General features: G+C 40.2%; 1 protein-coding gene across 12 annotated transcripts in view; it reads right to left on the minus strand.

The window, feature by feature from the left end:
• The window catches only part of LOC134220973 (regulating synaptic membrane exocytosis protein 2), a 191027-nt gene that overhangs the window by 11984 nt on the left and 151342 nt on the right, over positions 1-27701 (minus strand). For 7 of the 12 annotated variants that reach the window (XM_062700135.1, XM_062700136.1, XM_062700140.1 and 4 more), the window contains 5 exons: positions 23421-23579; positions 21458-21617; positions 7717-7903; positions 7440-7607; positions 7175-7377 (listed from right to left, as the gene is read on the minus strand). In XM_062700135.1, the coding sequence (XP_062556119.1) occupies positions 7175-7377; positions 7440-7607; positions 7717-7903; positions 21458-21617; positions 23421-23579 (877 nt within the window). Of the gene's footprint in view, positions 1-6735; positions 7378-7439; positions 7608-7716; positions 7904-21457; positions 21618-22944; positions 23096-23420; positions 23580-27701 lie in introns of all 12 variants that reach the window. The other 5 variants (XR_009982145.1, XR_009982146.1, XR_009982147.1 and 2 more) reach the window with 4 other exon arrangements.

A 27701-nucleotide genomic window follows, 5' to 3' on the forward strand; every position in this document is an offset into this window, starting at 1 on the left:
ACATCAAATACACCGGCGTATATTACACGCCGGTGTATTTTCAATACGTGCTCCTTTTGACAGATCGAAGCGACATTCAGAACAACTAGATTTTCATCTATTATTTGCACTCATTGAATGAATTTTATTTAATTGCTAAAAATAGTTTAAAATAAAAGAGCAACTTTTCTTGCCAACTGAATAGGACAACTCGCCACGCGCAATAAAAGTTTTATTCATTCCCTAAATCAACAATCTTTTTATCTCTAACAGAACTATGTAGATATTCATAATATTGTTTCATAGTAATTGCTCCTTCTTTGAAAATTGCTCATTCTTCAACTTTGAATGATGTGATGAGTGTGTTATTTCTACTTGAAGTTAAATGCATTTCATAAATTCTTTCGGAATACACCCAACTTAAAATCAGCTTGTTTTTGATCGATCTTTTGTCCCTTTCGACCTTTTGCCCTTTTCGACCTTTTGTCCTTTTCGACCTTTTGACTTTTCGACCTTTTGTCTTTCGACCTTTTGTCCCTTTCCACCTTTTGTTCCTTTCGACCTTTTGTCCCTTTCCACGTTTTGCCTTTTCGACCTTTTGTCCTTTCGACATTTTGTCTTTTCAACCTTTTGTCCTTTCGACCTTTTGTCCTTTCGACCTTTTGTCATAGATTCGGATTCTACGGTGCACTCCCCATATAAACTTGAAATCAAATACTCCAGCCAAGGCTTGGATGAATGAAGCAATGAAGATGAGGACCGATGCTTCAGCACCAGATATACTCCCGAGGAAGGTAGCTTCATGAGAGAACAGTTTCGAAGTGCTTAGTGAAGAATGCTTCCTCGCTCTATATGGCACTGCTGTACGAAACAGTTGGAGAGTGAAATCAAGCACCCGCTTGTGCAGAGAATATTTAACTCTCTTGCCTCACTTCTACTGAGTTGCGCATTTCTGTTGGAATGAATGTGTAAAAGAGAGGTATATAACTATTTCTTTCCCGCTAATGTGGTTTTGTATCTACACCACACTCACTCGCATATGAAACACTGCCGATGAACGAAGGAAGGATCCTCATTTCACACTTCCCTGCTGAACGATGCCTCTTCGGTAGTAAGGGTATGCGATAACACACTTTTTCCTAACGAAACGAAACGAAACGAAATTTAAAATGTCTATGTTGATTCGAAACGAAACGAAACGAAATATAGATTTACTTTCGAGTCTTCGAAACGATACGAAATCAGGGTCCATTTAATTCGAAATTTTTCGAAACGAAACGAAATTTTATTTTTTTCCGCGGAATTTTTATTAAATTGATTTTATATTATGTACGGAATTTCGATTTCACTTTTCAAAGCCAAATAACTGTTTTGCGATAAATAGAGTTATAATTAGAGAAGTAGTAGGCTGTGATAAATCGCTTCATTCCCGTTTTTATACCATTGCCAATAAGGCAATAACCCAGCATTTGTACCGCTTTGAAAGCAATACATCGTGGAGCGTATGCTCCCGAATTTGATCAATCAGTTCAGTTTTATATTAGTAAGTATATAAAAATATAGAAATTTTTTGATTTTTCGTTTCAAATTTCGTTAAAAACCTAATTTCACCTGAATTTTCTTTAATTTTTTGTGAATTTTTTCATATGGTTAACTCATAGTTTCATTGACGCTAAAGGTCGTAATCGAGTAAAAACCAACCGTGTATAAAAAGAACTGGGTGTAATCTACTCTGGATAAAAAAAAGTTATTCACTTGCTTCGGACTTCAAAAGGGCCCTTGGAATCCACGACACGACTTTCCATCTTTGTCAAAGTTTTAGTGAACTGATTCATATCTGGTTACATTTACACAAATAGGATAGAATAGTTAAAGATACTTTTCGTTTTCTGTTAGATATTTCTAACAGTATACTGAGGATGCTTTATAGAAGAAAACTAAATACGTATTTTTCGACTCAGAACGGGGCTATGTAGTAAGCATCTCAAATAGCTATGCGAGCAAAGGCGTAGGATTGCCAATCCGGAGATGGCTAGCTCGATTATCGGTCTGGTCAAAGATGTCTTGCCACTTAAGATACATTCGTTACGTTCTGGAGCCCTGGTCAAACGAGTAGTTCAAACTGGAGGGTAGATGATGGCTACACTCACAGCGACCACCTGGCGGTTCGCTACAGTATCTACTATACGACCAGCATTCAGCGGACGGAAGAAGGGGCGAGGCCTAGTCCTCGTATGTGGAAGACATCGTACTTCGACAACGAGGTTTTTAAAAAGCGCTCCGCCGCGAGCACAATACTAGACACGTAGACACGTGGGGCGATGGCCCCTACAGAGCGGTCTCCAGAAATACTGACAGGATCATCGCGGGGCTTTTCCGACGTCATGACCCAAGGCCCTGACCTAACTTTGTGGAGCTGCCATAGGTCAGGGTGGCTGACGAGGGAAGAGTAACTGTGGCGGAACTTGCGGGGATTGCACAGTCCCTTAGTGTAGGTAAGGCGCCAGGACCGGATGGTATTCCGAACCTGGCCATCAAAGCGGCCATTGCTGAGGCTCCCGAGATGTTCAGATTTGTCATGCAGAGATTCCTGGACGAGGGAGTCTTCCCTGCAGCATGGAAAAGGCAGAGCTTGGTCCTATTGCCAAAAGCGGAAAAACCACCGAGGGATCCATCGGCATATAGACCAATATGCCTGCTTGATACGGCGGAGGGTGCGGATGGTCTATCGAGTAACCAGTTTGGCATCCGAAAGGGTAAGTCGACCGTAGACGCTATCTTGTCGGTTACCAAATCCGCGGAGATAGCTATCCAGCGTAAGAGGAGGGGAGTTCACTATTGTGCAGTAGTGACTCTCGACGTGAGGAATGCATTCAATAGTGCCAGTTGGGCAGCTATTGCAAATGCGCTCCTGCGTCGTTATCGATGAAGACATAGACTGTTTATAAATGCGCGGCACGAGAGGCATTCGTAGGACTGTCTGGTTAGCCTCAATGGTCAAATGGCAGCGTGCGTGGGACAGTTCCACTAAGGGTAGATGGACAACCTAGTCCGGAGGATGTGTAAAGATGAAGTTGGCTGGAACGCCGTTTTATCGGCTATTAACCAAATCGTCTCGGAGCTACACAGGAGGTGGCACGTGGACTCGAGGAATGGCTAGTTCAGGCGCAAATAAAAGGTGGTCGAAGGGCTCGGAGTCGGCTTCATGGGTCATACCGGCCCTGTGGTCGAACTCGATCCTTTTATCGAACAAGTGGCCGCGCGAAGAACAACATGATATCGTCACTTTCGCGGCGTCGGTCAACCGGGCGGGTACCGAGTCCGAGGACGGAAAGGGGTCCTCGTCAAAGCTGGGGCAGGCGTAAGCACCACGTCGACAAGTCCCTCTGTGTGTTGACGAATTGGCCATATCGCAGAGAGGTCGATTTGGGGTGAACGCGGCATCATCTTTCTTGATACCAGCCATGCAGAGGGAAGCAGGCGTGAAGTCGATCCTTCCCACTTTCCGAGGACATAGGGCGTGGTAAGGCCACCTGGAAAGCCGGCAATGCGCTTGCACGATAACATGGTCTTCTTCTAAAAAAGCGAGTCACGATGTTTGGTGCTGCAAGTACATGCAGCCAACCTCGAGGGTGCGTTGTGCACTGGCCCCCCTTTGAAGCATTACTTTCTGGTTGTACCGAAGGGACGATGGGCTTGGCGGCAATGGAAACGGTTTAGCGGGTCGGGGATGTAGTCCTGCCTCTCTCGTTTGCTGATGGTCCCTAACCCCGCACTCCCTGGACGTCCAACCCAGGATGTCTGTTGAGCAGATTCCCCCTCCATTGCTTAGGAAGAAAAAAACAAGATACCTACTCATGCAATGGTGGACATAGAAAAGTTTTCAATTAATAACTGAGGAAGTACTAATAGAATACTAAGTTGAAAAGCAGATCAAATTCCAGTTGGGATGTAGACCTATTTAAAAAGAAGAAGTGAGCGGTCATAAAAAAATTGTATAAATGGTTTAGTTCAGCGGCGCAGCCAAAATTTTTGATAATATAAAGTATGGTTTAAGTTAAAATTTGTTTCGAAATTCCGCGAAATTCCGTTAAATTTCGTTAGAAGCTGGTTTTTTCTAGCGAAATTTTTGTAATTTTACGAAACGAAACGAAATGAAAAAATCAGATTTCGCCATGCTCAAATTCCGCGAAATTCCGCGGAATTTCGTTTCGAACCACCTGAAACGAAATTTTTCGAAATACCGCATATGCTTATTCGGTAGTACCCGGCTTGTGAAGATGCCACGTTCAAAACTCCCCTCTTTCAATGAATAAAACGAATGTTTTGTAATTGTCTCTTCCCTTGTTCGTGCAGTAAGCAGCACGTCACCGAAGGAACATCAATCGGTGTACCGAAATTAAAACCTCACTGTGGGCTAAAAACGAAGCATTCGTTCGTTTTTGAACGAATTTTCCAAGGCCTGACTCCAGCCCATTATGCTGAGATCTTTAGAGTTTGTTTTTTTTTTCACTCAATGTTGTTATCCTATGGGAATGTTTCGTAGAATCCGTCAACTTTTTCTTTTTCCAATATCAGGCGGGGCCAGTCTAATGTTGGTCGATGCACTGTCGTTTCCATCCTTAATATTTTTGCCGCCTCTTACTAATCGAAAAAAAAACGTAGGATGAATGCCGCTAAATAATATAGCATTTATATACCAATGGGACTGACTCGCGATTGGCGCCAGTGAACCGGTCTGAAGATTAAACTTGATGCTGGGCCAAATTTGTACGAAGATCAGCCAGTCAGGCAGCTTGAGTGAAGTGTGTTGACATAATTTTGAAATCAAGTGACTTAATATATTGTTGGGGCAAGAGACCCCCAAAACAAACGGCCCACAACATCCACCGCCGCTCCCCAGATTAAAATGTGTTTCAGATGGCCGTAACAAAACTAGATCCATATATATGCAGGTTAGGCGAAAAAGTGCCAAAATAATAGATAGAAAAGTGGGAAAAACAAAAATTTTCCACATTTGATTATTTCGGCAAGGCAAAACTTCCTAGTGGGCATAACCTAATATGTACCACGCGTCTCCACGCACTGTCCAGACCAGAACGCTGATTTGCCTACACGTAGTGCGTTGTTTCCAAATATGTGCCAGCTAAAAGGCGTTTCGTCTCAAGAGTTTCCGGCGACGAAATGTCACCACTTTTTTGCAATATGAATAATCAATATAATTGAGATTTTCAACAATTTTAAGATGGCATCAGCTTGTCTGTTGCATGAAGTTGAAATAACCATAAAATCGTTTGTTTCTAGCATCTCCCTTCCTCCCACCAAATTTTGAATAAAATAAAATAAAATCAATAAAAATCTTCCAACATAAACATCTAACCAGAAGCCTACAGGTTCTCGATTCAGTACAACTACCATGATTCTCTTCCAAACTACATACCATATACGTTTCAATAAAACTATAGCTAAACCTATCTATTCCTATCGTAAGCAATCATGATATGTATGGAAAAATGAGATTAAAAATTTAATTTAATAAGATTTAAATGTATTCTAAACTTAAATTTAAGGAATATTAAATGGCAACTTTTGAGTACTAAAAATACAATACGTGTACATAAATAATAAAAGTATTTAATTTCTCATGCCAACGAAACAGAATGTAGCTGTTCTAGATGATCAAAACACTGGAAGCTCGCCAATTCATAGGAAGTTAGTACACTAACTTTTGCATTTACGTTATTACAAGTTGGAGCATTACAGTGCTTTCATCGAAACCATCCTGACCTTCTCGATTTTGAAAGAAAAAATCCTAACAACAGACTGCAAAATAAATTAAACACAGAGTCATGCATAAAAGTGAAACGTACCTATGGTTAACTAAAACACTTTTAGTTTTATATATTTTTTGTGAGTTTTCATTGCATAGATATTAGGAAACGTTTGCTTATTCCAACGATCGGATATGACAAAACACTCTATTGTAAAAGTGCTTTCGACATGGAACAGAAAGAAGAACTAACTAAAGACTAAAAACGAATATCATCAACCAACCCAAAGGAAGCTACAATTGGGAATCAAAATTGACACAAACGTCTATTGGAGGATTCTTTCAAAAAATAGAACAAACATAAATAACAGGATTGTCAAAACCAAATGTTGGGCAATAGGGAATCGTACTTTGAGCATTTGCACTTATGTGTTCGTAGATTGCGTTCGACAAGCAAAATTATGGGAGAGAGATATGCAAAAGATATGCGAGCAAAGTTGCTCTTATTATTGGTAATGGAATCATCATTCTCTAGGTTTCCAAATATCATTATAATTTTTCCATGATGATTTCACTTATGAGTACAATAGATTTGACTGGCAATTTCAATACCGAAGATAACTAATGCGTTGAGTAAAAGCAAAATAGCAGGGCGAGCACGAAATTATTACAACACTTACAACCGGAAGTAACATTTTTCACAGAATTGAAAATGACTAATTTATTAACATCCTGTGATTCACGTAATTGTTTGTTATTTGGATGAAGAAATACTGTGCAAAATCTTATAGATGAGAGACAGTGGAAATATCACGCATTTCATTAAACAGTAATTATTCAATAAATATTATTCAATAAATACACATATAAAAGCGCATAATAAAAGTGGTATTCGTCCGAAGAATGCATGAAATCAGTAGTAAAATTTAGTGTGTCGCAATAATTTGGTGTTCACTTGTAAGTGTGAATAACATAATCTCACAAACCTAATTATTTCGTTATATGAAGAGTAATCTGTGCTGATCCCGCTCGCAATCCGTGGAAAATTTGCTAATAAGTAGCATCCTTGTAGGAGTTGTTGGTGCTCGGGAAGATACTATTGGCTAGAGTGTCAACTAGTGTAGAGCTAAATATCAAACAAACCGGACGACAAAGAAGGTATTCTCATATTGTGGGAACACTATGGAAAAGCTGTTGCCGCATCTGACGTGTTTTATTCTATTCGTGGTCACTAGGTAAGAAAAACAAACGACGACTGCCACTAGACAAAACTTCAGTTCGTATCAAAAAATCAACAACACCAAACCATCTCATAGTACGAACCGAAAACAAAAGTGATACAGTTCTTAACCCAAAGGGATAGTCGAAAACCAAAAAACAATACCGAAGGAGAAAAATAAACATAGTGATGTCAATGAGTTTTACAGCTTAAGTGAATCGAGTGATGCAATTGAGGATCGCCTAGATAGACCCAAACTAGGTGGTCCACTGACCAGTGATGTGGTTCCGAACAGTTTGTAGTATCCGATGACTAAATGTGATAGGTTTAGGTTGTCCAGCATTATTTGAGCTACACCCATGAACACTTTTTTGCCCTCCATTCGTCCGTAATCACCCCACACCGTCACCTGAAAAATAAGGTTACGAATAAGTAATTCAGTACACATATCAACAATCAGTTGTATCTCACTTGTAGAATGCAGCCAGCGAACGGTTCTCTAAACACTAATTGTTGTTGATATAATGGATCTAACGTTTTCCTAGCAGTCGTTGTTTTAGCTTTTTCTATACACTTTTTACCGGAAACTAAATACACTTTAACATAAGGCGCTGGAAGTACTTTTGAGCCAGGACGTGCCTAAAATGGAAAGCAAAAAGGTTTTGTGAGAAACAGAAGTTATTTATGTGAATCATCGTTATTTACGATAGTTTCTCTTATAGTATAATTCTTCGGCAATCACACTAACCTGCAAACCTCTCGCTCTTATCACTTCAACTTCTAAGGAACCCTTCTGATAGTACATAGACAGTTGAATATCACCTAAGGCAGGAGCGCCCAGTACCTGGCGCCCTACAAGCTGTCCTGGTCCCAAACCCTCGATGAAGTCCGACAACGGTCCAGTGTCGCCGGTCATCCGTAGCGATGGTGACCACCTAACGATTTTTGTTTGTATAGTATTTAGAAAGTATACTGTTAGGAAACTTTACTTTGTTTGCTTCTAAATAACTAAAGATCAAAATGATCACAGAAAACGTGAAATTTAGGCATGCAGGATTGAACTACAGGGAATGGTTTAAAGAAAAATGAAATTCTAAGCAACGAATGATGATCGTGATTTTTATTGATTCTATGAACTAATAAGTTTATCTTTTATATCTAATATGATAGAGTATAGTTTTTCATAACCAAATGTCAATATTAGAATAATAAAATATCGCCTTGCATACGATATTCTAGATGATTGTTTACAAACAGATGAAATGTGTTTGATAAAGTTAAATAATATATAACTATAATGAAATGGTTATTGCAATCATTAAAGCCATTAAAATAATATTTAGTACGCTTGATTGGCTGTGAATCAAGTATTACTCAAATCTAAACTTATTTAATTTCAATATGTTAAAAAAAATCAAGCTGCATTTGAATCATGAACACTTGTAAGGCATTTTTTACATTTATCTCATTATCTGTACTAGATAGCACCAAGGTTGCATTAAAAAGCGAGAACGCGTGTTAATGTTCTTAACATTCCGAACACAACTCCCTATTCTCAGCTGGTATAAGCTTGACATAGCAACTTGTATCCTGAATCCATATGTTCAAAATTTTGTCTAGATATAACCACAAGTCAGTCACACGCCATCACTATGAATATGGAATCGAACTGCGGTTACATCTTTTTTTATCTTGTTCCCATTTAATAGCTATATATTCAAACAGGGGTACCAGTGTCTCCGGGATTTGGTAAGACAAGTAGGACATGTCCTACGCATGAATGTTCCTGGGTGGGACAATCAAGGCATTGTTCTACCCATGACTGTGGTATAAAAATATCATCCGGCTAGGTAATTATTTTAGCTACAATGCTGTCTGGTAGGTCCTTGTCTACCAAAATATCATCAAATATTAGGCAGTCTGGCAAGACCTGTGTGTTGGCAAAAGAAGGTTATCAGATTTTGAACATTAATTATAGAGGTTTCTGGAATCCTGAAGCAATAGTCTACTGATTGTTCTTTAAGACTCCTGTTGAGAGTGTCAGAAAGTACTTTTAATCCCAAAAACATCCAAAGATGTTTCAAGGTTTCCAGTCCACGGAAAAAAAGTTTTGTAGAAACCAGGAAAGATTTATTGAAATCTATAGAATCACAAACAAAGCCAAGCTCGCATGAAATCTCGCCTGCAAGGGGTTCTGAACTCCCCAAAACGTCAGCGTTTACGATCATACGGTTTCCTGATTTCGCTACGATCCACAAAAAAATATGAAAGTTAATAAAAAGTTAACCATTAAAGTAAACTATTGGAAAAATTCGTGAGAGCCGTGACCTCTGCTCTGTCATCCAGGATGGGCTATGGAACGAGTACAAGTATAAGGGACAGCAGTTCAAACAAAATTCAAAAATCTTTAATTTTAAGTATTTTATGACGGCTGAGACAATATTTTTAACAATTATTTTGGGAACAAACTTCTAAAGCAAAATACACTGGGATTGATTTTAATTTTTTGATTCTAAATGATTTATTTAATACAAAAAAAGGTAAAAACAAACCGCTACAAACTGTATAGCTTTCAATTCCCTAGAATGAATTCTGACACTCCAATGTCCTACGTGCTCATTCAGGCATATAAAACACAGTTTCTCGCGCGTTCCGACGCTTTGCAAATCGCAGATTCGTGAAGCTCGCACAGTGCCTTGGTGATTTGTGGTCTGACATAGTCGACAAGAATCCTTCCTTTTCTACTCGTTTGTTTTCCTGAAATTGCTGCCTTCGCCGAGTTTCTCCTTCCGTACTCCGCACCCTCTTGAGCCGAATACGAGAATTTGAAATCCATGTCTGCGAAGCTGGCATAGTGGTTGCAGTAGTCCCTCCACTGTATTTCCGAAAGTGACAAAGCTCCGAAGGTTGTCCGGCTTAGTTGCCCCAAACTGTTAACCTTGTCCAGCAGCCTCTTGAGCAGTTGTTCCGGGCGATCGTTAAACTGACGCAGCTTTTCGATAACCGGCAGGACGTAGACATTAAATGCCAAAAAGATCAGCCCATGACATAAAGAAGGCACAGTTAGGCCTAAAGTTCATAATCTTTAACGTACGTTGGGCCTAACGTCCATTATGCCTAAAGTACTTATGCCTAACGTCCTTACGCTCAACGTACATATGCCTAAAGCCACGGACCCCTAATAACGCACGAAAGTCCTATAAGAAGTTAACCTATTCACGTAAGGTCCAAGTGCAACAGCCTGACATGTGTTAGGATCTAAACGGGAACCTTCTTATGAACGAGTGTAACGTGATCCAGAGATGGCGGCAAAGCTATAAAGGACTCCTAAATAGCTATGTGACATACAACGATCGCGATATAATGACAAACCTGGGAGTACGGGCGAAAGACAAACGTTTTACTGCTCCAGATCTCCAGGAAATCCAGAAAGCGTTTGGCCAGCTGTTAAATAACAAAGCCTCTTGGATTGACCAATTGCCAAGAGAGCTACACGGTGCCCTTGTGAGGTACTGGCTAAGGCACTGCACTTGGTAGTTACCAGATTTAAAAGAAGGTGGTTTTGTGGCAGGAATGATGTGCGTCCCACCCAAAGAAACGGCAATTGCATTACAAAACGCCGTCTACTAGGTACTGTCCCAAATTTTATGTCGTAAACTAGCAGCAATTACATGAGTGCTCGTGGGGCAATTCCAGATGGGATTCATGGATATAATACGAAGGATAGGGATTGACACTGCCCATGATCGCATATTTGTAACACTCGCGTTTTTGCTCATTTTGTAGACAGCCTGTAAATCGTTCAGAAAGTTCAATTTAATGCATCTAATCCCGCAACAGTAAAATAAGCTTAACTATCTTGCTTATCTGTAGTAAGCTGGAAATGATTGAGTTTGTGGGGAGGATTGACAAACGATCTACAAAATCGACCAAAATTCAAACGTTACAAATATGCGATCATGGGCAGGACAGGAGTGGTATGATTTTCACGAAATACGTTTAGTCTTTGAATTTGCTGACGACATTGATATTATGGCACGCAACGTTGAGAAGATGGAGCACATGACAGGAAGAAGCTCAAGAGAAGACAACGTAAGCCACCCATCATGAGTTTGGATCACTGGTGGCGCAATTCCACACTGTTGTTTCATAAGGGTGAATGTCGCAAACGTAAACAATGCCTTTTCCTGCAAATTCATAAACAATATTGATAACAGGGCTTCCGAAGTCATGTACGGACAATTAGACAAACAGACGGTGCAAGTTAGACCAAACATACGACGACAAACAACAAAAATATTTTCCTCTTGAAAAAGACACAATCCCCGTGGCGAAACGTCGGGTAAATAAAAACTCGTTGTAATAAGTGCAAGACTGAGTAGCCGTTCAATAAATGAAATTCATAAACAACTAGGAAGTGGAAAATAACGCCAGAAGTCTCTAATCTTCATGAAATCAGTAGAAGAAATCAATGCTTATGTTTCCGACGTTCGCCCTTATGAAACAACAATGTCGAATTGAAATAGTTGAAGATTTCGTGTACTTGGGCTGACCACCGAAAACAATACCAGCAGAGAAATTCGGAGATGCATCGTAGCAGGAAATCGTACCCGAACTTTGGACTCCGCAAGCCACTCCGATCGAATAGAGTTCGCCGCTGTTCATTAGACAGGTAGTTCTCTACGGACACGAGACCTGAACGATGCTTGTGGAGCACCAACGTGCACTTGGAGTTACCGAAAAGAAAGTGCTATTTACTTATTCTGTTAGGTCAACATCAACAACTTTACTTAGCCCTTTTGATGGTATGCAACTGAGAAAAAAAAATACAATTTAAAATTAGTTAATGAAACGATTATAAGAGTTTACTGATTAGCAAAAAATTAGAAATGCATAGAACATAGTTCCCGTCATTGAAGTACAGTGAAAAGATCCTAGGGGTCCTAGGTGGCTCCCTTATGGTATTCCCGATGAGGCAGAAAAATCGTTCAATGTACAATCGTCGATAGAAACTACCAGATAGCGCCCAGTGAGGTATGAGCGGTACAAGAAGCTAGAGGCTAGAAGAGTTTCAAGTTCGTCACATTCCAAGCCATTAAAGCTTCGCGATTGCTGTAGACGTAGAGTTATTTAACAAGTCGAATGCAGCAGACAAATGAATGCGACCAGGCATGAATCCATGTCGATTCTTACAAACTAGCATGAGGTGATCCAAAAGTGGCGACAGCACTACGAAGATCGCCTGAATAGCGATGTGCCACACAACGGTACTGAACCTAGGAGCACGTGCGCAGAACATACGTCTTCCGTCTCCGGATCTTCAGAATATCTAGGTGAGGCAATGGCTAGAGTGCTGCACTGGGTAATTACCAAGGTTTGGGAAAATGAGGTTCTGCCGCAGCAGTGGATTGAAGGCGTCGTGTGCCCCATCTACAAAAAAGGTGATAAGCTGAATTGAAGCTACTACGCAATCACATTGCTGAACGCCGTACATCAGGTATTGTAAAAATGCCGCGAATACAACGTGCCAACACATTATCTATTTAACGACTTCAAAGCCACATATGATACAATCAATCGGGACCAGCTATGGCAGCAAATGCCCGAAAACGGATTTCTGGATAAACTGATACGGGTGATCAAGACGACGATGGATCAGGTGATATGCCTAGTTCGAGTATCAGGGGAATTCTGGAGTTCCTTCGAAACACGCAGAGGGTTACCCCAAGGTGATGGTCTTTTGTGCCTGCTGTTCAACATGGCTCAACATTGGGTGTAACAAGGGTGTAATTTGAAGGGCAGGGATTGACACGAGCGGTACGATTTTCACGAAGTCGGTTCAACTATTTGGCTTTGCCGATGACTTTAATATCGCTGCACGTAACTTTGTGAAGATGCAATCTACATCATACTGAAGAAGGAAGCAAAGCGGATCGGACCAGTTATCAATACGTCGAAGACGATATACATGATAGGAAGACGCTGATAGGAAGAGGACAATCTGAGCCATCCATCACGAGTTTATATTGGTGGTGACGAAATCGAGGTGTTTGAAAAAGTTGTGTACTTGAGCTCACTGGTGACCTCCGATAACGATACCAGCAGAGAAATCGAGAGAGAAGCGCATCGTGGCAGGAAATCGTACGTATTTTGGACTCCGCAAGACGCTTCGTTCGAATAGAGTTCGCCGCCATACCAAACTGATTATCTACAAAACACTCATTAGACCGGTAGTCCTCTACGGACACGAGACCTGGACGATGCTCGTGAGGGACCAACACGTACTTGGAGTTTTCGAATGGAAAATGCTGCGTACCATCAATGGTGGGGTGCAGATGGCTCAAGCTACGTGGAGGAGGCGAAAGAACCACGAGCTGAATCAGCTGTTGGGAGAACCAAGCATCCTTCACACCGCAGAAATCGGACGACTACAGTGGGCCGGGCACGTAACTAGAATGTCGGACAGTAACCCGGTGAAAATGGTTCTCGGCAATGATCCGACAGGCATAAGAAGACGGGGTGCGCAACGAGCAAGGTGATTGATCAGGTGGAAGATGATTTGCGGACTTTCCGCAGACTTGGCGACGTGCAGCCATGAACCGAACTAAATGGAGAAGACTTTTATGCACTCACTGCACAGGCCACTAGTCTGAAAATAAATAACATCGTGATTGACTTGAATCAGGAAGGCAGCACTGTAGCTGCCGATTAGATTCAATGGCTTTGCGTGGGGTGATGAATTTTTGCCGTTGAGATGAAGACATCTATTAATAGATCACACCCAATTATTAGACGGTTTCCAAGAGAGCCCGGCTAGCTAGACATTTTCGAAACCAATAACCTTGCCACATCCCGAGCAGGAGAAATTGACTCAATAATACTTAATTCTGTTATTGATACCATACTCTGTTATGAACTAGCCCTGCATAAGAGGTTAAATACCATAGGAATAATACCATAAACTAATATGCACAATACTTAAGCCATAACAAACTCAGTTATTAAATTGAATTTCAATACCAAATGCATAACCAATTATTATTCGTTTGGTATTGAAATACCTAAGCATGGTATGCCTCAAGTATTCTGCATATAAGTTTTTGGTATTATTTTTTGGTATTTTACCTCTTATGCATGGCTAAATCATACCAATTTCTGTTATCGAGGTCATCACTCCTGCTCGGGATATGTCTCCGGACTTCAATTGAATCATTTGTTTGAGAAACTGCATAAGTCCATTTTACACTATTTCGAGAAAACAACAAAAAACTGTTTTTGAACAAATTCGCACCGAATCTTTCGATTTCTTCGATACAGATCAATAGTTTTTGGCAAAACTCAACACCCTGGGGAACTTCCAGTGCAAAAAATGTAAGCAGTACTCCACAATTGCTCTTCAAAGTACGTGGACATATGTAGTTTCTCAAACAAACGAAAAAAAATTCATACATTCCTGAACAAAAATTTTTTTTTTCGTGTTTTTTGCCAGAAAACGTATTTTTGGACGAGGATTCAGAATATATAAAAATCTCATTTTGGCCAAAAATGTTACATATGCAGTTTCTCAAACAAACGGTTCAATTAGAACGAGCTGTTCCGAGACAGCATGAGGAAGTGATCGTGCTGAAGGGGGTTTGCAATGAGTATTGTACTTGCCTGGAAAAGCAAGCTGGAAAACCCCCGATTCCGCATCTAAACTCAGGACCAGACCGATTTGGAAGAGCGTTGGCAGGAGGAGAAGAACCGGAGGAGACTCTTCAGCTGCTTTCTACGCAGCCTACTGGTTTGGGTATAGTTGAAGTAATAATCAGGATGTAATCAATTCATCTGTTTTCGGCATCGTCATATTCTGAATAACCACGGACCAGGTGTTCGTCATTCGCCAAGTACTGCAGAAATCCCGCAAATACAACGTGCCCACACATCATCTATTCATCGACTTCAACAGCTATGGCAGCTAATACACGAACACGGATTTCCGGATAAACTGACACGATTGATCAAAGCGACGATGGATCGGGTGATGTGCGTATTTCGAGTTTCAGGGGCATTCTCGAGTCCCTTCGAAACCCGCTGAGGGTTACGGCAAGGTGAGGGTCTTTCGTGTCTGCTATTTAACATCGCTTTAGAAGGGGTAATACGAAGAGCAGGGATTAACACTAGTGGTACAATTTTCAATAAGTCCGTCCAGCTATTTGGCTTCGCCGACGACATAGATATTATGGCACGTAACTTTGAGAAGATGGAGCCTACATCAGACTGAAGGGGGAAGCCAAGCGGATCGGACTAGTCATCAACACGTCGAAGACAAAGTACATGATAGGAAGAGGCTCAAGATAAGACAATGTGAGCCACCCACCGCGAGTTTGCATTGTTGGTGACGAATTCGAGGTTGTAGAAGAATTTGTGTACTTAGGCTCACTAGTGACTGCCGAAAATGATACCAGCAGAGAAATTCGGAGACGCATAGTGGCTGGAAATCGTTCTTACTTTGGACTCCGCAAGATCGAATAGAGTTCGCCGCCGTACCAAACTGACAATCTACAACACGCTCATTAGACCGGTAGTCCTCTATGGACACGAGACCTGGACGATGCTCGTGGAGGACCAACGCGCACTTGAAGTTTTCGAAAGGAAAGTGCTCCGTACCATCTATGGTGCAGATGGCGGACGGTACGTGAAGGAGGCGAATGAACCACGAGTTGCATGAGTTGCTGGGAGAACCATCCATCGTTCATACCGCGAAAATCGGACAACTGCGGTGGGCCGGGCACGTAGCCAGAATGTCGGACAGCAATCCGGTGAAAATGGTTCTCGACAACGATCCGACGGGCACAAGAAGGCGAGGTGCGCAGCGGGCAAGGTGGATCGATCAGGTGGAAGATGACTTGCGGACCCTCCGTAGACTGCGTGGTTGGCGACGTGTAGCCATGGACCGTGCCGAATGGAGAAGACTCTTATATACCGCACAGGCCACTTCGGCATTAGTCTGAATAAATAATAATAATAATAATATTCTGAATAAGGGGAAGTTTATCAGGCGAAGAATGACTCGAGTAATGAGGATACTTGCCTGAAGTGGACAAGCATTGTGGAAGCCCTCAATTTGTAATTGGTAGTAGCAATTTGAGGGAGAACGAATGTAGCAAAAGGTGGTACTGAATTGGGGCGCTGAAAGTCTTTCAAGCGATTCAGTAGGAGCCGATGTGCCGAAAGGAGTAGCGGGGATACCGACACATTCAGCTGATAAAAATGGCAATCACAGGTGGAAGTCAGGTGTTTATGGACTGATCCTTGAACTCTCTGAACAAAATACCTTCAAGCCAACAGTCGGAGTCCAAAGCTGCTTCTTTGAGCTCACAAACAATTCCTTGAACGAGATAATGTTCAACAACCTCAGGTCAATCCCCTTTTTGACCAAAGATATCATCTAATCTTTTTTAACATTTCACTCTAATTATTCCCTCAAACAGTGGACCGTTACGAGCTAGTTTCTACACACCTTAGTTGATACTAGGATGAAAGCGCGATAAATACATCTAGAGCCAGTTTGGAGCTAATTTAACACACAAATAAAGATATTTTTGAAAAAAAACTAATTTAACAATGTTTCTAGTAATTAATTGCATATTATTCGGCAACTCGGCCGTACGAAAACCATTTTTTTGTTAAATATCTTGGCTGTGCATATGCACAGCAAATGTTTCGAAAAGGACAACTTCTTCTTCTTCTTCTTATTGGCATTACAACCCCATACTGGGACCGAGCCGCCTCGCAGCTTAGTGTTCATTAAGCACTTCCACAGTTATTAACTGCGAGGTTTCTAAGCCAGGTTACCATTTTTGCATTCGTTTATCATGAGGCTAACACGATGATACTTTTATGCCCAGGGAAGTCGAGACAATTTCCAATCCGAAAATTGCCTAGACCGGCACCGGGAATCGAACCCAGCTACCCTCAGCATGGTCCTGCTTTGTAGCCGCGCGTCTTACCGCACGGCTAAGGAGGGCCCCAAATCCGAAATGGACAAATTGATATGAAATTAGCGAAAAAGAATCCACGTGTCTTGGAGGGACTCGAACCCTCAACCTCCTATTCTCTAGATAGGCGTGATAATCCCTACAAAACAAGACCACTTAAAGGTCACGTTTGCGGAAAATCCATCAGAATCCGAGTACCAACCTCCACCGCGGTTAGCTCTCTTTTTTGCAAATTGAATATCTTTCGGATGCTTGATTTGTACAATCTCCACCAGTGATGGGAAATGTCAAAAAAATGTCATGGCATTGCTATTACTAATTTCCTTATAACTTTTTTCAAAAGTCATTTACAGTTCGGATTTTTCGATTAACATGTAGTACTTAAAGGGTCCTAGAACTTTGTCGAACAGATCATTGTTCTAAATACAAAGTGTGAGCCATGAAAGCGAGATTTAAAAAATGTCACGAAATGTCATGACATTAATGTCATTTGACACTAATTCGGCTCTCACGCCGCCAACATCATATTTAGATAAATTACCTGTTAGAAAAAGTTTTCGGGTCCTTCAAGGGCTACATGTTTGTATGAAAAACATAATTGTAAATGAATTGTGAGAAAAGCTATTAGCAAGTTAGTCTCATGACATCGATATGACATTTTCCGTCACTGATCTCCACATGTGCTTTACTGTTGTATATCCACAGTCAAGTGAGTGCACATTGTTTATTAAACGAGAGGATCGCACTCCATGCCCCCAACAACAGGCTGGGCGGACTGATAAGCCAAGCAAGCCTTTGGCACAGCAGAGTGCGATTGATTCGCATTCGCAATAGCGTTTTTCTTATCGATTTTTTTTATTTCCGCACACCGATGACATGCACATAGTCTATGGCGAGGTATGCGGGGCACAGTTAGATAAATAAATCGTTAATAGAAAGTAGAGTCGATAGAACTCCACCTTACAGATAATTTTATAACTATCATGTTAGCAATTTCACGCAAAAAAAGACGGAAAACGGACGAAACGGAAACGGACAAAAAATAACAGCGCCTCGTACACACCGTGAAAATCGGACGACTGCGGTGGGCCAGGCACGTAGCCACAATGTCGGACAGTAACCGGGTGAAAATGGTTCTTGACAACGATCCGACGGGCACAAGAAAACGTGGTACATAGCGAACAAGGTGGATCGATCAGGTGGAAGATGATTTGCGGACCCTTCATAGACTGCGTAAACGGCGAAATGCAGCCATGGACCGAGCCACTTCGTCCTTCGTCTAATTAAATAGAATCAATTAGTCTAGTGGTAAGATTCGCGTGCATTTTTTGTAAGATTGATATCACATTTGGAAAAATTAATTATTCTTCTTTGATAGTGAAGTTTATTGAAAAACGGTGATACCAGATTGAAGTTTTTCTCATCAGTAGACAATAACGGTAACCCCAAATGGTAACTCAATGGCGCTGATCTGAGTAGATGCCACACCAATAAGTGGTACACCACAATAGATCAACTTAATTTTTTTTATTTATTATTCACCGTCTCGAATGTTACACATAATTCCACAGACTGTATCCTAATCTAAAACCCTAATCCTATTTTTAAAAACATATTTTGACAAGTTAAAATCGAATACTGCGCTGACACTATTGAAAGAACGAAAACAGGCGTTGTTGAATCCGTAGGAAGTTCTATGGCGTCTTATGAATAGTAGCTCGCGCTCACGCAGCTGACGAGAAGGAGCATCAAACAAAACGTTATTCAGCAACTGGGAGGAGTCCAGGTTTCCACATAGCAAAGCCTCTGTAAGTTAGTCCGCCTCGAGGCAAGCGTCTCTAACGCAATCAGTCTTGTGTAATCGGGTAGGTTGACTGAATCCGAGGGTAGTCGGCGAAGGGCATATCGAATAAAACAGCGCTGGACTCTCTCAATACAAATGATCTGCGTTGTGTGGGATGGAGACCACACGCAGACAGCATACCCCATACTCCATGCTGCGCACCAACGAGCAATACGCCAATAGCGCCTTGATAGCATGTACGTAGTTGAAGCTGCTGGTGGTGCGTTCAATAAATCCAAGTGCTGCGAATGCTTTAGTGGTAGTGGCGTATATATGCTTTCAATGATTATTCCCAGGTCGCGAATGCTTTCAACGTGCTCCAAGCGTTCCGCTCCGATTGAATATTCAAAATAAATATTTGTGAGTGACGGCGAGGGAATGTGATGGACTTACACTTTGCGATGTTCAGTTCCATCCCGTTCTCAAGGCACCAGCACTGCAGTTCCTTGATATCGGCCTGAAGCGCGCAGCAGTCAAGATGAGACTTTATAACTCTATAAAATTTTAGATCGTCGGCGTATAGCAGTTTTCCCGATTTCAGTCGAAAGCAGATATCGTTGATAAACAATACGAAGATAAATGGCCCCAGAATACTTCCCTGTGGCACTCCGCTTGTGATAGAAAATACACGCGAACGTGTGCCGTTAATGTTGACAAACGCCTTGCGCCCTGACAAGTAAGAACGTAACCATTCGGTGATCCAATACGGAAAGCCCAAGTATCTGAGCTTAGCAACAGCAATGGTCGCAGTGGTGAAAATCCCAGAGAGAATATTTCGAAACCGACAACATCCTATTCTGGACTGAAAATCGATCTCGCTATCTCCAGATTGGCAATCCCACGCCTTTGTTCACCACAGGGCTTATTGGTTACCCCTTTCTCTTACACCTAGTGCACAAGAAAGGCAACAATTAGATGTGATGTCATTTTGTAGCCCCCTACAATGAGGGAGCCTGAGGCGACGCTCTTTTGGCGTTGATCTAGCCTTGGATAGCACAGCTATAAGTGTCTGACCATTCTGCAGCTTTAACTTTATGAAGGAAACATGGAAAATATCAGATAAAAAAGTGTTTAGCAACATCATTAAGTTGCAAATGATCAATTTAATTAGGGAAACTGTCCCGATGTCCATCTTACTGAACATATATTCATCTCATCGCGAATCAAAGCAATACCGCACTAAGTTTTTCGCTTCTTTTTGTCAACATGCGTGCTCAGTGATGAATAAATCACAAAAATAAGAAACAAATCAGATTGCTTTCCATTGCTTTGCTTTTGATGGGATGAATATGGGAACCATGAGATGACTTCCAGGAGCAGTTCCCCTACATAATATTGAAATAATGCTTTGAAATTAAGTGATAATCGATTATAAGAATTATTCTATAAATGTGCATTGTGAATGTTTACATGCAATAATGAGATTCATACAAAAACTCGATGAATGATTATACCGGATAGTGAAAATAAGACAAAGGTGCATTGAAATGTAACTACTGTAAAATTGAAAATATGTGACCAAACGATGTAGCAGTTTCCATCTCAGAGAGAACTATTACGAACAGTATGTGAAACGGTACGGCACTAGAGAACATAGGTTTGTCCTTCCCCAAATAGTGCACTTCGCTATTATCGAGACGATTTAGATGTTACGATACATTCCAGTTAATAGTCATGGAGGACATTCTCAAAATATTTATTATCAGGACATGGTAATAGAAAGCTGAGATAAGTATTTGGTTAACATCATTGATTATACATTGCATTACTGAATGTATGATTTGGGTATAGAACAGAACGTCAGGCTATTCGGTTTCCCTATTCTATTTCGACAGGTTTGAATTACAGGGAGAGATAGATAGTTTTTAGTTTACTTCGAAAGAATCGATTTTATTCTCATACTCGCATAACTAGTTAGCTCCAACACATGCAACAGAGAGAAATTCAACGACAAAATAATAGTTATCATTCAAACATTTATATTAAAAACATGTGCGTGTACAAATAAGAATAAAATTTAAAAGATTGAAAGAACAAAACAATGATAATAACAATTAGTGGACTAATCGCAATGAAAATTTGTAGACTGTCACAAATCACATCACTATCTCGATCATTTCTATGCACTGTAAACTATTATAAATAGGAGTCTGTCGCCTGGATATAAATTGCAATTAATAATTAAAAAAAAAAGATTAAAGAGAGTTCTAATTACTGTTATTTCCAATGAAAATTAATAACATTTACTTTGCCATATATATTGTTGAGAAATCGGTAGAAATTGTCAAGTTCAATTTGAATATATAAAAATTAAAATATAATTTTCTTTGTTGAGCTGGCTGATATTAGTTTTTGGAATCATACCAAAGAAAAAATCTCGTGTATCGCCATTTATTGTCTAAAAAGTACACAGATGTTACAACTGCAGTCATAGCACTCCAATAGTAAAGCAAGTACACACAAATAAGTGATTAGAAACACTCTTGCAAAGCATGTTATAGGGCAGTGACGAGAAGTACGATACACATATAATCAACCACAGAACATATAGATTCGAATAGAAAAAAGTTCCAACTCGTTATACGTAGACAGTAGTAGAGCAAGTGAAGATAACAAAAACAAAGACAACACATAGTTGGCACCCGTGGCGGAAGAGGGAGACTTACGAGGAGCCCTCGGAGCTAGAGATTGAATGCAAACTTCCGGCACGATTGGCCCCGGACTGCGATGGAATCGGTGTCACTTCAACCGATCGTTGGATCGATCCCGCTGAGGATCGCTTACGTTGCGATGTAGACGACGAGGAAGATGGCGATATTCCTTGGTCTGTGAGCGATTAGGCGTGTATTTACAATGTTCACAAGAAACGAAATGACATTCAAAAGAAAACAAGTTGGTATCGATAATAATGCGTGTAACTAGGGTAATGCTTTCATTCGGAAGCCTCCTAATGGAAAACAATTTTTTGTTTTGCTCGGCGAAAGGCCATTTCAAACCTATTGGTCCAGCAGTTCAGCTCGCATATGTCAATCCAATAACAGAGAACTAGTGTGTTGAATTGTAAACATAATCATAATACACAGCTGGGAACAAAGGTAATGAAAATCGAAATTGAAAAAGCTATGTTAAAGTTTTGCAATCATGTTGAATTAAGATTATGAACTGGTGTATTCCGATTTTAAATCTTTGAACGTCGAGCTATGGATATGTTTGAAGATACCTTTCAAATACGATGTCACTTAAAGGTTACTCATGTTTTAAACGACTTATTGCGAATATGATATATGAATATTAAAAGTCAAATACACTAAATTCTTAAGTCGATAGTCAGCTGGGGGACTGCGATTCATAACTTGAATAACTATTCTTGCATCCTGTCTTTCTGATAAAAACATCGAGTCAAGTTTTTTTTGTGTCATGAATAGAGATAGGTGAAAGATATCTGCAAACTGTTCATGATCCTATATGTTGCTCCTACTGTCGTCCATATATTCTCATATATTTATTTTACCAAATTCTTGAACATGCTATGCATCGGAAAGAAAGTGTATAAAATAGTGCAAAGTAAAAGTAGATTTGAAAGTAACATATAAGATAAAATTGTAAAGCTGTTAATTGTAAGTGTTAAAATGAGTGTATGATTGTGTCTATGTAACTAATTATAAACAAAAACCAATTCTACCTCATGACATTTCATTCCAATTACGTAAACCACTCGCATCTATAAAGCACTTTATTTACGAAACGTTTCTACGCCTCTTCCGTTTAGTTTAGTTTTATCTTTAGTAATGATTCTATATCTCCCCGTAAACATATTTATAGGCCTCTTGTATTTTACTTGCGCGTTAGTTATTAATTTCTCTGAGATTGATAAAAATTTACAAATAAGCAGAGCTTATTATCCGATCCTCGTCGATGGAATTTAAATTGAATCTCTTCATACAAATTGATGAATTTCTACTAAACCAACTACAGTAACAGTACAGAATGATGACTCGAACACAAAAGAAAATTAATGTCTATTACTATTGTACACGATTGGCGATTCATACTAGGAAAAAAGTTAAACAGAGCAAAACTTAATAACAAAGTGGATCACAGGATGGTGAAACGAAAATTGAATGAAAAATAAAACAGAAAACTAGGAGCGAACCTGTCGCCATCTGCGCTGCCTTCACCATCGCTAGACGCTGAAGAACCGCGCGATAGGCCTCCGCGAACTTCCCCGGGTAACACCTCTTCGCTTCGGTGCACGGTAAAGGAGTTTTTGCCACGCTTACCAAACCCCATTCGGCGCTTACGACCTTTTTCATATGTTGAATGAAATTGATTATCAAAACATGGTCAGTTCAAAGAGTGTCATGATGGGATTCTTGTACATCGATGCGACACATGGAGCTAATCTCTCGCCTTACGTGTTTTTTTTTTCATATCAGTGCATATTAATTTTTCAAGACCCGATTGTGACTTACATTACAAGAAGCTGATTTTTTTTCTCAAACCGATACCATCCTCTCACTTTGTGCGCTAGACGCACATAATCTCACATGATTGATATTCATAATAAAATAACTCAAAATTAAATCAAAACCGAAAAACGCACGTTTGATAAAATTTTGAGCAAGTTACCTGTTGCCGACAGTTGCGACGTGGAACTACTTTTCTTTCCCATGCCGGGGCCAAAAAGGTCCCGTTCCCGCGTAGGGGTCTCACTCTTGGGCGAACGTTGATCCAGCTTGCGCCGAGAGTCCAAACTTTGTATCACGGCCGTATCGCTTAAACTACCATCTGGAACGACGATCATAACATGCATTAGTTAAAAACTAGAATTGGAATTTGGTCCGGGTTAGCTAAAACCTAATTGGTCTTCAACCATGAGATTTCTTGCTAATTCTGTATTATTATTATTTATAAACTAAGGGAACTGTTACGTTTTCCATCTCACCGAACATACATTCATCTCATCGCAAAACAAATAAATACAGCAAGCACCAATCTCGCGCTTCTTCTTGCTAATAAGCATGCTCACTACTGAAAATAAATCACAAAACAAATCAAATAAATTTTCATGGCTTCGTTTTTGATGGAATAAATGGCTCTACCACATTACCCCGAATAACAGTTCCCCAAATGGTACAGAGCCCCGAATGGACCCCTCTACCCATTACCCCGAAAGCAGATGCCGGTAAATCGCAAAATAAAAATGTTTGCAAGGCATAAAAAATATTCTACATAGAGTTACCAAGAGAAACGCAACAAAGATTCTGTTCAACCAACATTTTTGATTTACGTGTAATTAGACTGTCATTTTTCATTCTACTCCTTTATTATCTGGGAAAGTGCTGTTGTACAAGAGAGGAGATAATGCTTTCTTGCCGATATGCCGACAGCCGACATGAAGCGAACAGAGGAAATAATGCCTAAGGATTCTGAACAAACTTCTATTGAGTAACAAATGTTTTCATTGAAATGAAGAATACACTTGAAATGACTAATCCAGGGTACTGGCTCATTCGGGGCAGTGTCCCATTCGGGGTAATGGCATTCGGGGTAGTGACTCATTCAGAGTGGTGGACTTCGGAGTAATGTCATTATGCTATGTTATGAAATGTCGAACAGTACCTTTATCAATCTGACTATGGTCTTAAGCTATCCCACCCAAAAGGGAATAACAAATTTATATAATATTGAGTTACCGAGATCAACAGTTTTCCCAACATAGGCTGTTGTAAACATGGTTCAAGATGTTGTTGAAATCACTGAATATTCTAATTAAACTTTGAATAATAACTAACGATGTTATAGTTTTGTAAGGAAAACACAGTTTTTGAGTAGCAAAAAGTGGAAAAATTATAAGTGAGAAAGGAGAAGTGAATTGACCAAAATTCACAACACACATTTTCATCATATTTTCAGCTCACTAGAATAGCGTTTCGCGGATGTAACGAGATACTTCAAAGCAACCTACACTTTCATCTAAGATTTACTCTCTGTGATATTTGCATCATTCGTTATGCATTTTTATCTGGTAAGGATCTTATCTGCTGAATGATTTTTTCAACCGAAAAACATGTTTGGATTGATCTCAAACGACCTGTTTGGTCGAATGTTTTTCATGATCAAATTATTTGTTCGGAGTAACAACCTTTTTTGTTATATGCAAATTGAATTTACGGGCATATCACCGTTCTCTTCTTCTTATTGGCATTACATTCCCACACTGGGACAGAGCCGCCTCGCAGCTTAGTGTTCATGAAGCACTTCCACAGTTATTAACTGCGAGGTTTCTAAGCCAGGTTACCGTTTTTGCATTCGTATATCATGAGGCTAACACGATGATACTTTTATGCCCAAGGAAGTCGAGATAATTTCCAATCCAAAAATGGGAAAATGGTAAATGCATCATGAAACAATCATGATTATCCTTAAACAATTGAAAAATGCTCCTTAAAAAATCTGATCATTTTTCCTCAAATTATTGAACAAATTACCTTGGAATATATAAAATGCTCCGTAAACATTTGAAAAGTGTACCGTAGAAACGAAAAAATGTACCGTAAACAATTGAAAATGCTCCTTAGAAAAACAAAGATTTGCTATTTAACTAATGATAATTGCGCAGTATATTGATATAAGAATTATTGTGAAATAGTTGAAAAAGTACCTTGAAATTGGCTGTCATAAAGTAGAATCTTATGCACCACTGGAGTATGAAGCTGATTGTTTTGCTTCGTAACCCTATTCAACAGAAAAATGCTCCGAAAACTAAGGGAAATGCTCCCTAAAAAGAAGAAATACTCCTTAAACCAATAAAAAATGCTCCTTAACCTGAGAAAATGCTCCTTAAACTTAAAACAGTGCTCCGTAAAAAAAATGAAATCCTCCAAAAACTTATACAAAATGTAATCTTAGCCTACAAGCAATTCAAAGCATTGTTGAAGAAATTGTGCACCAGACTGCTCATAGACAAACAGACGTCCCATACAACTGCACATCGCATAAACATGCTTGACGATACGAATTTCATTAAAATCACATTGCATATTTTTAATGCTAATAGGTTTATTCATCAATTTCCCTGCATAACCACAAAAGATATCTTAGTTACAAGACAAATATTGTCGCTTCGGTTCCCTTTGTTCTGCTGTCCGAAACATGTTGGGTAGCGAACTGTCAAATTGTATGTATTTTTCCTTCATTGACATTTAGCACCCTATCCTCGCCAGCAAAAAATGTTCCGGACAGCCACGACAGCGACAATTTTTATCTTGTAACTTGAATATCTCTTACCACCCACGGCTTGAGGAACTCGAAATTGTCGAAATCTGCGCTTACAAAATTTTCTAAGGAGCATTTTCAATTGTTTACGGTACATTTTTTTCGTTTCTACGGTACACTTTTCAAATGTTTACGGAGCATTTTATATATTCCAAGGTAATTTGTTCAATAATTTAAGGAAAAATGATTAGTTTTTTTAAGGAGCATTTTTCAATTGTTTAAGGATAATTTCATCTGTTTTAATGGACAATTTTTGGGCTGCCTCCAAAAATTGACTAGCCCGTCACCGGGAATCGAACTCAGTCACCCTCAGCATGGTCTTGCTTTTTAGCCGCGCGTCTTGCCGCACGGGTAAGGAGGGCCCCAGGGCATATCACCTCTAAGATCAAAACATATTTTCGGTCATGTTACCCGTTCGGCCGATTGACATTTTTGTCCAAACGACCTGTTCTGCCAAACGAATATTTAGGCCAAATAACCTATTCGGCTAAACGAGTTTTCCAGCCGAGCGTCATTTTCAGACCTCTGTCCCTTACGGAGTGCGCGAAGGCTTATGTTAACGTTTGATGCAACGGGTGGTCCGCGAAATGAAAAACTCTGCTTTGAAGAACTGATGATTGATCATTGTGCGACGGATCGTGTTTGGTACGCGTGGTCGAAGAGCAGATAATTAATCAGTGCGCGTTAGTCGTGTTAACGTTTGGTACGCCGACCAGATCGTTTTTAAGTTCTCTGTACAATTTCGCAAGTTCTAGTCAATCACAAAGTAGCAACTACGAATTGTACGGTCATAATGCTCAAGCTCATGCGAGCGACATTTTCGGCTATCTTCTTAACGACATTAGCGGCTACATAGCCTTTCAATCAACACATTCGCTATAATCGAGCTACTACAACCGATGTACATCTGAGTCTGAGTCTTATATAAGCTGCTACACCCAAGACAGTTTGAGTTGTGTTTGGCTCAGCAACATTTTTGGCCGTATGGCTTGTTCGGATAAATGGGTTTTTCCGACCAAACTTCTTATTCGGCCAACTAGTTTTTGCTCAACAATTCGGCAAAATGGAATTCGACTAGATAACTTTCGAACTAACGAGTTATTCGGCCAAGTGGCGTTTGACCTAATGGTAGTCGATCGAATGACTTTCGGCCAAACGACCCTTCCTCACGTTATTGACGCTGATTGGCCTGCTCCAAGAAAAGAATTCCGGATGTTTCAAGTTGGATGAAGAGGGTAAATGGTCAGATTAATTTCCACAATACTCAGGTATGGTTGTTTTGAAAAGTTTTGCATAGGTTCGGGTTTGAACAGTCACCAGTATTCGGTATGGCGTCACAAGGACGCACTGACTCGTTGCAAAGACGCAAAAGTTCTCAAAGACAACGTAGCCCATCAAACAACAATGACTGGCGACGCCAGTGAGTATACTTTGGCGAGGCAGAATATTATTTATTTCGTATAGATTGGCTGTGTTTGAAATATTTACAACTGGTCAAAAAATGAATTTCGTCATCGGCTACTCGACCATTTCCGTACCTCTTGCCTCTTCATTTTGACGGGGAAGGGTCATTTGGCCGAAACCCATTTGACCGAATGCCACTAGGCCGAAAGTTGTTTGGTCGAATATACC

Source organism: Armigeres subalbatus, chromosome 3 (genome assembly GCF_024139115.2).
Source record: "Armigeres subalbatus isolate Guangzhou_Male chromosome 3, GZ_Asu_2, whole genome shotgun sequence".
NCBI classification, from domain to species: Eukaryota; Metazoa; Arthropoda; class Insecta; order Diptera; family Culicidae; genus Armigeres; species Armigeres subalbatus.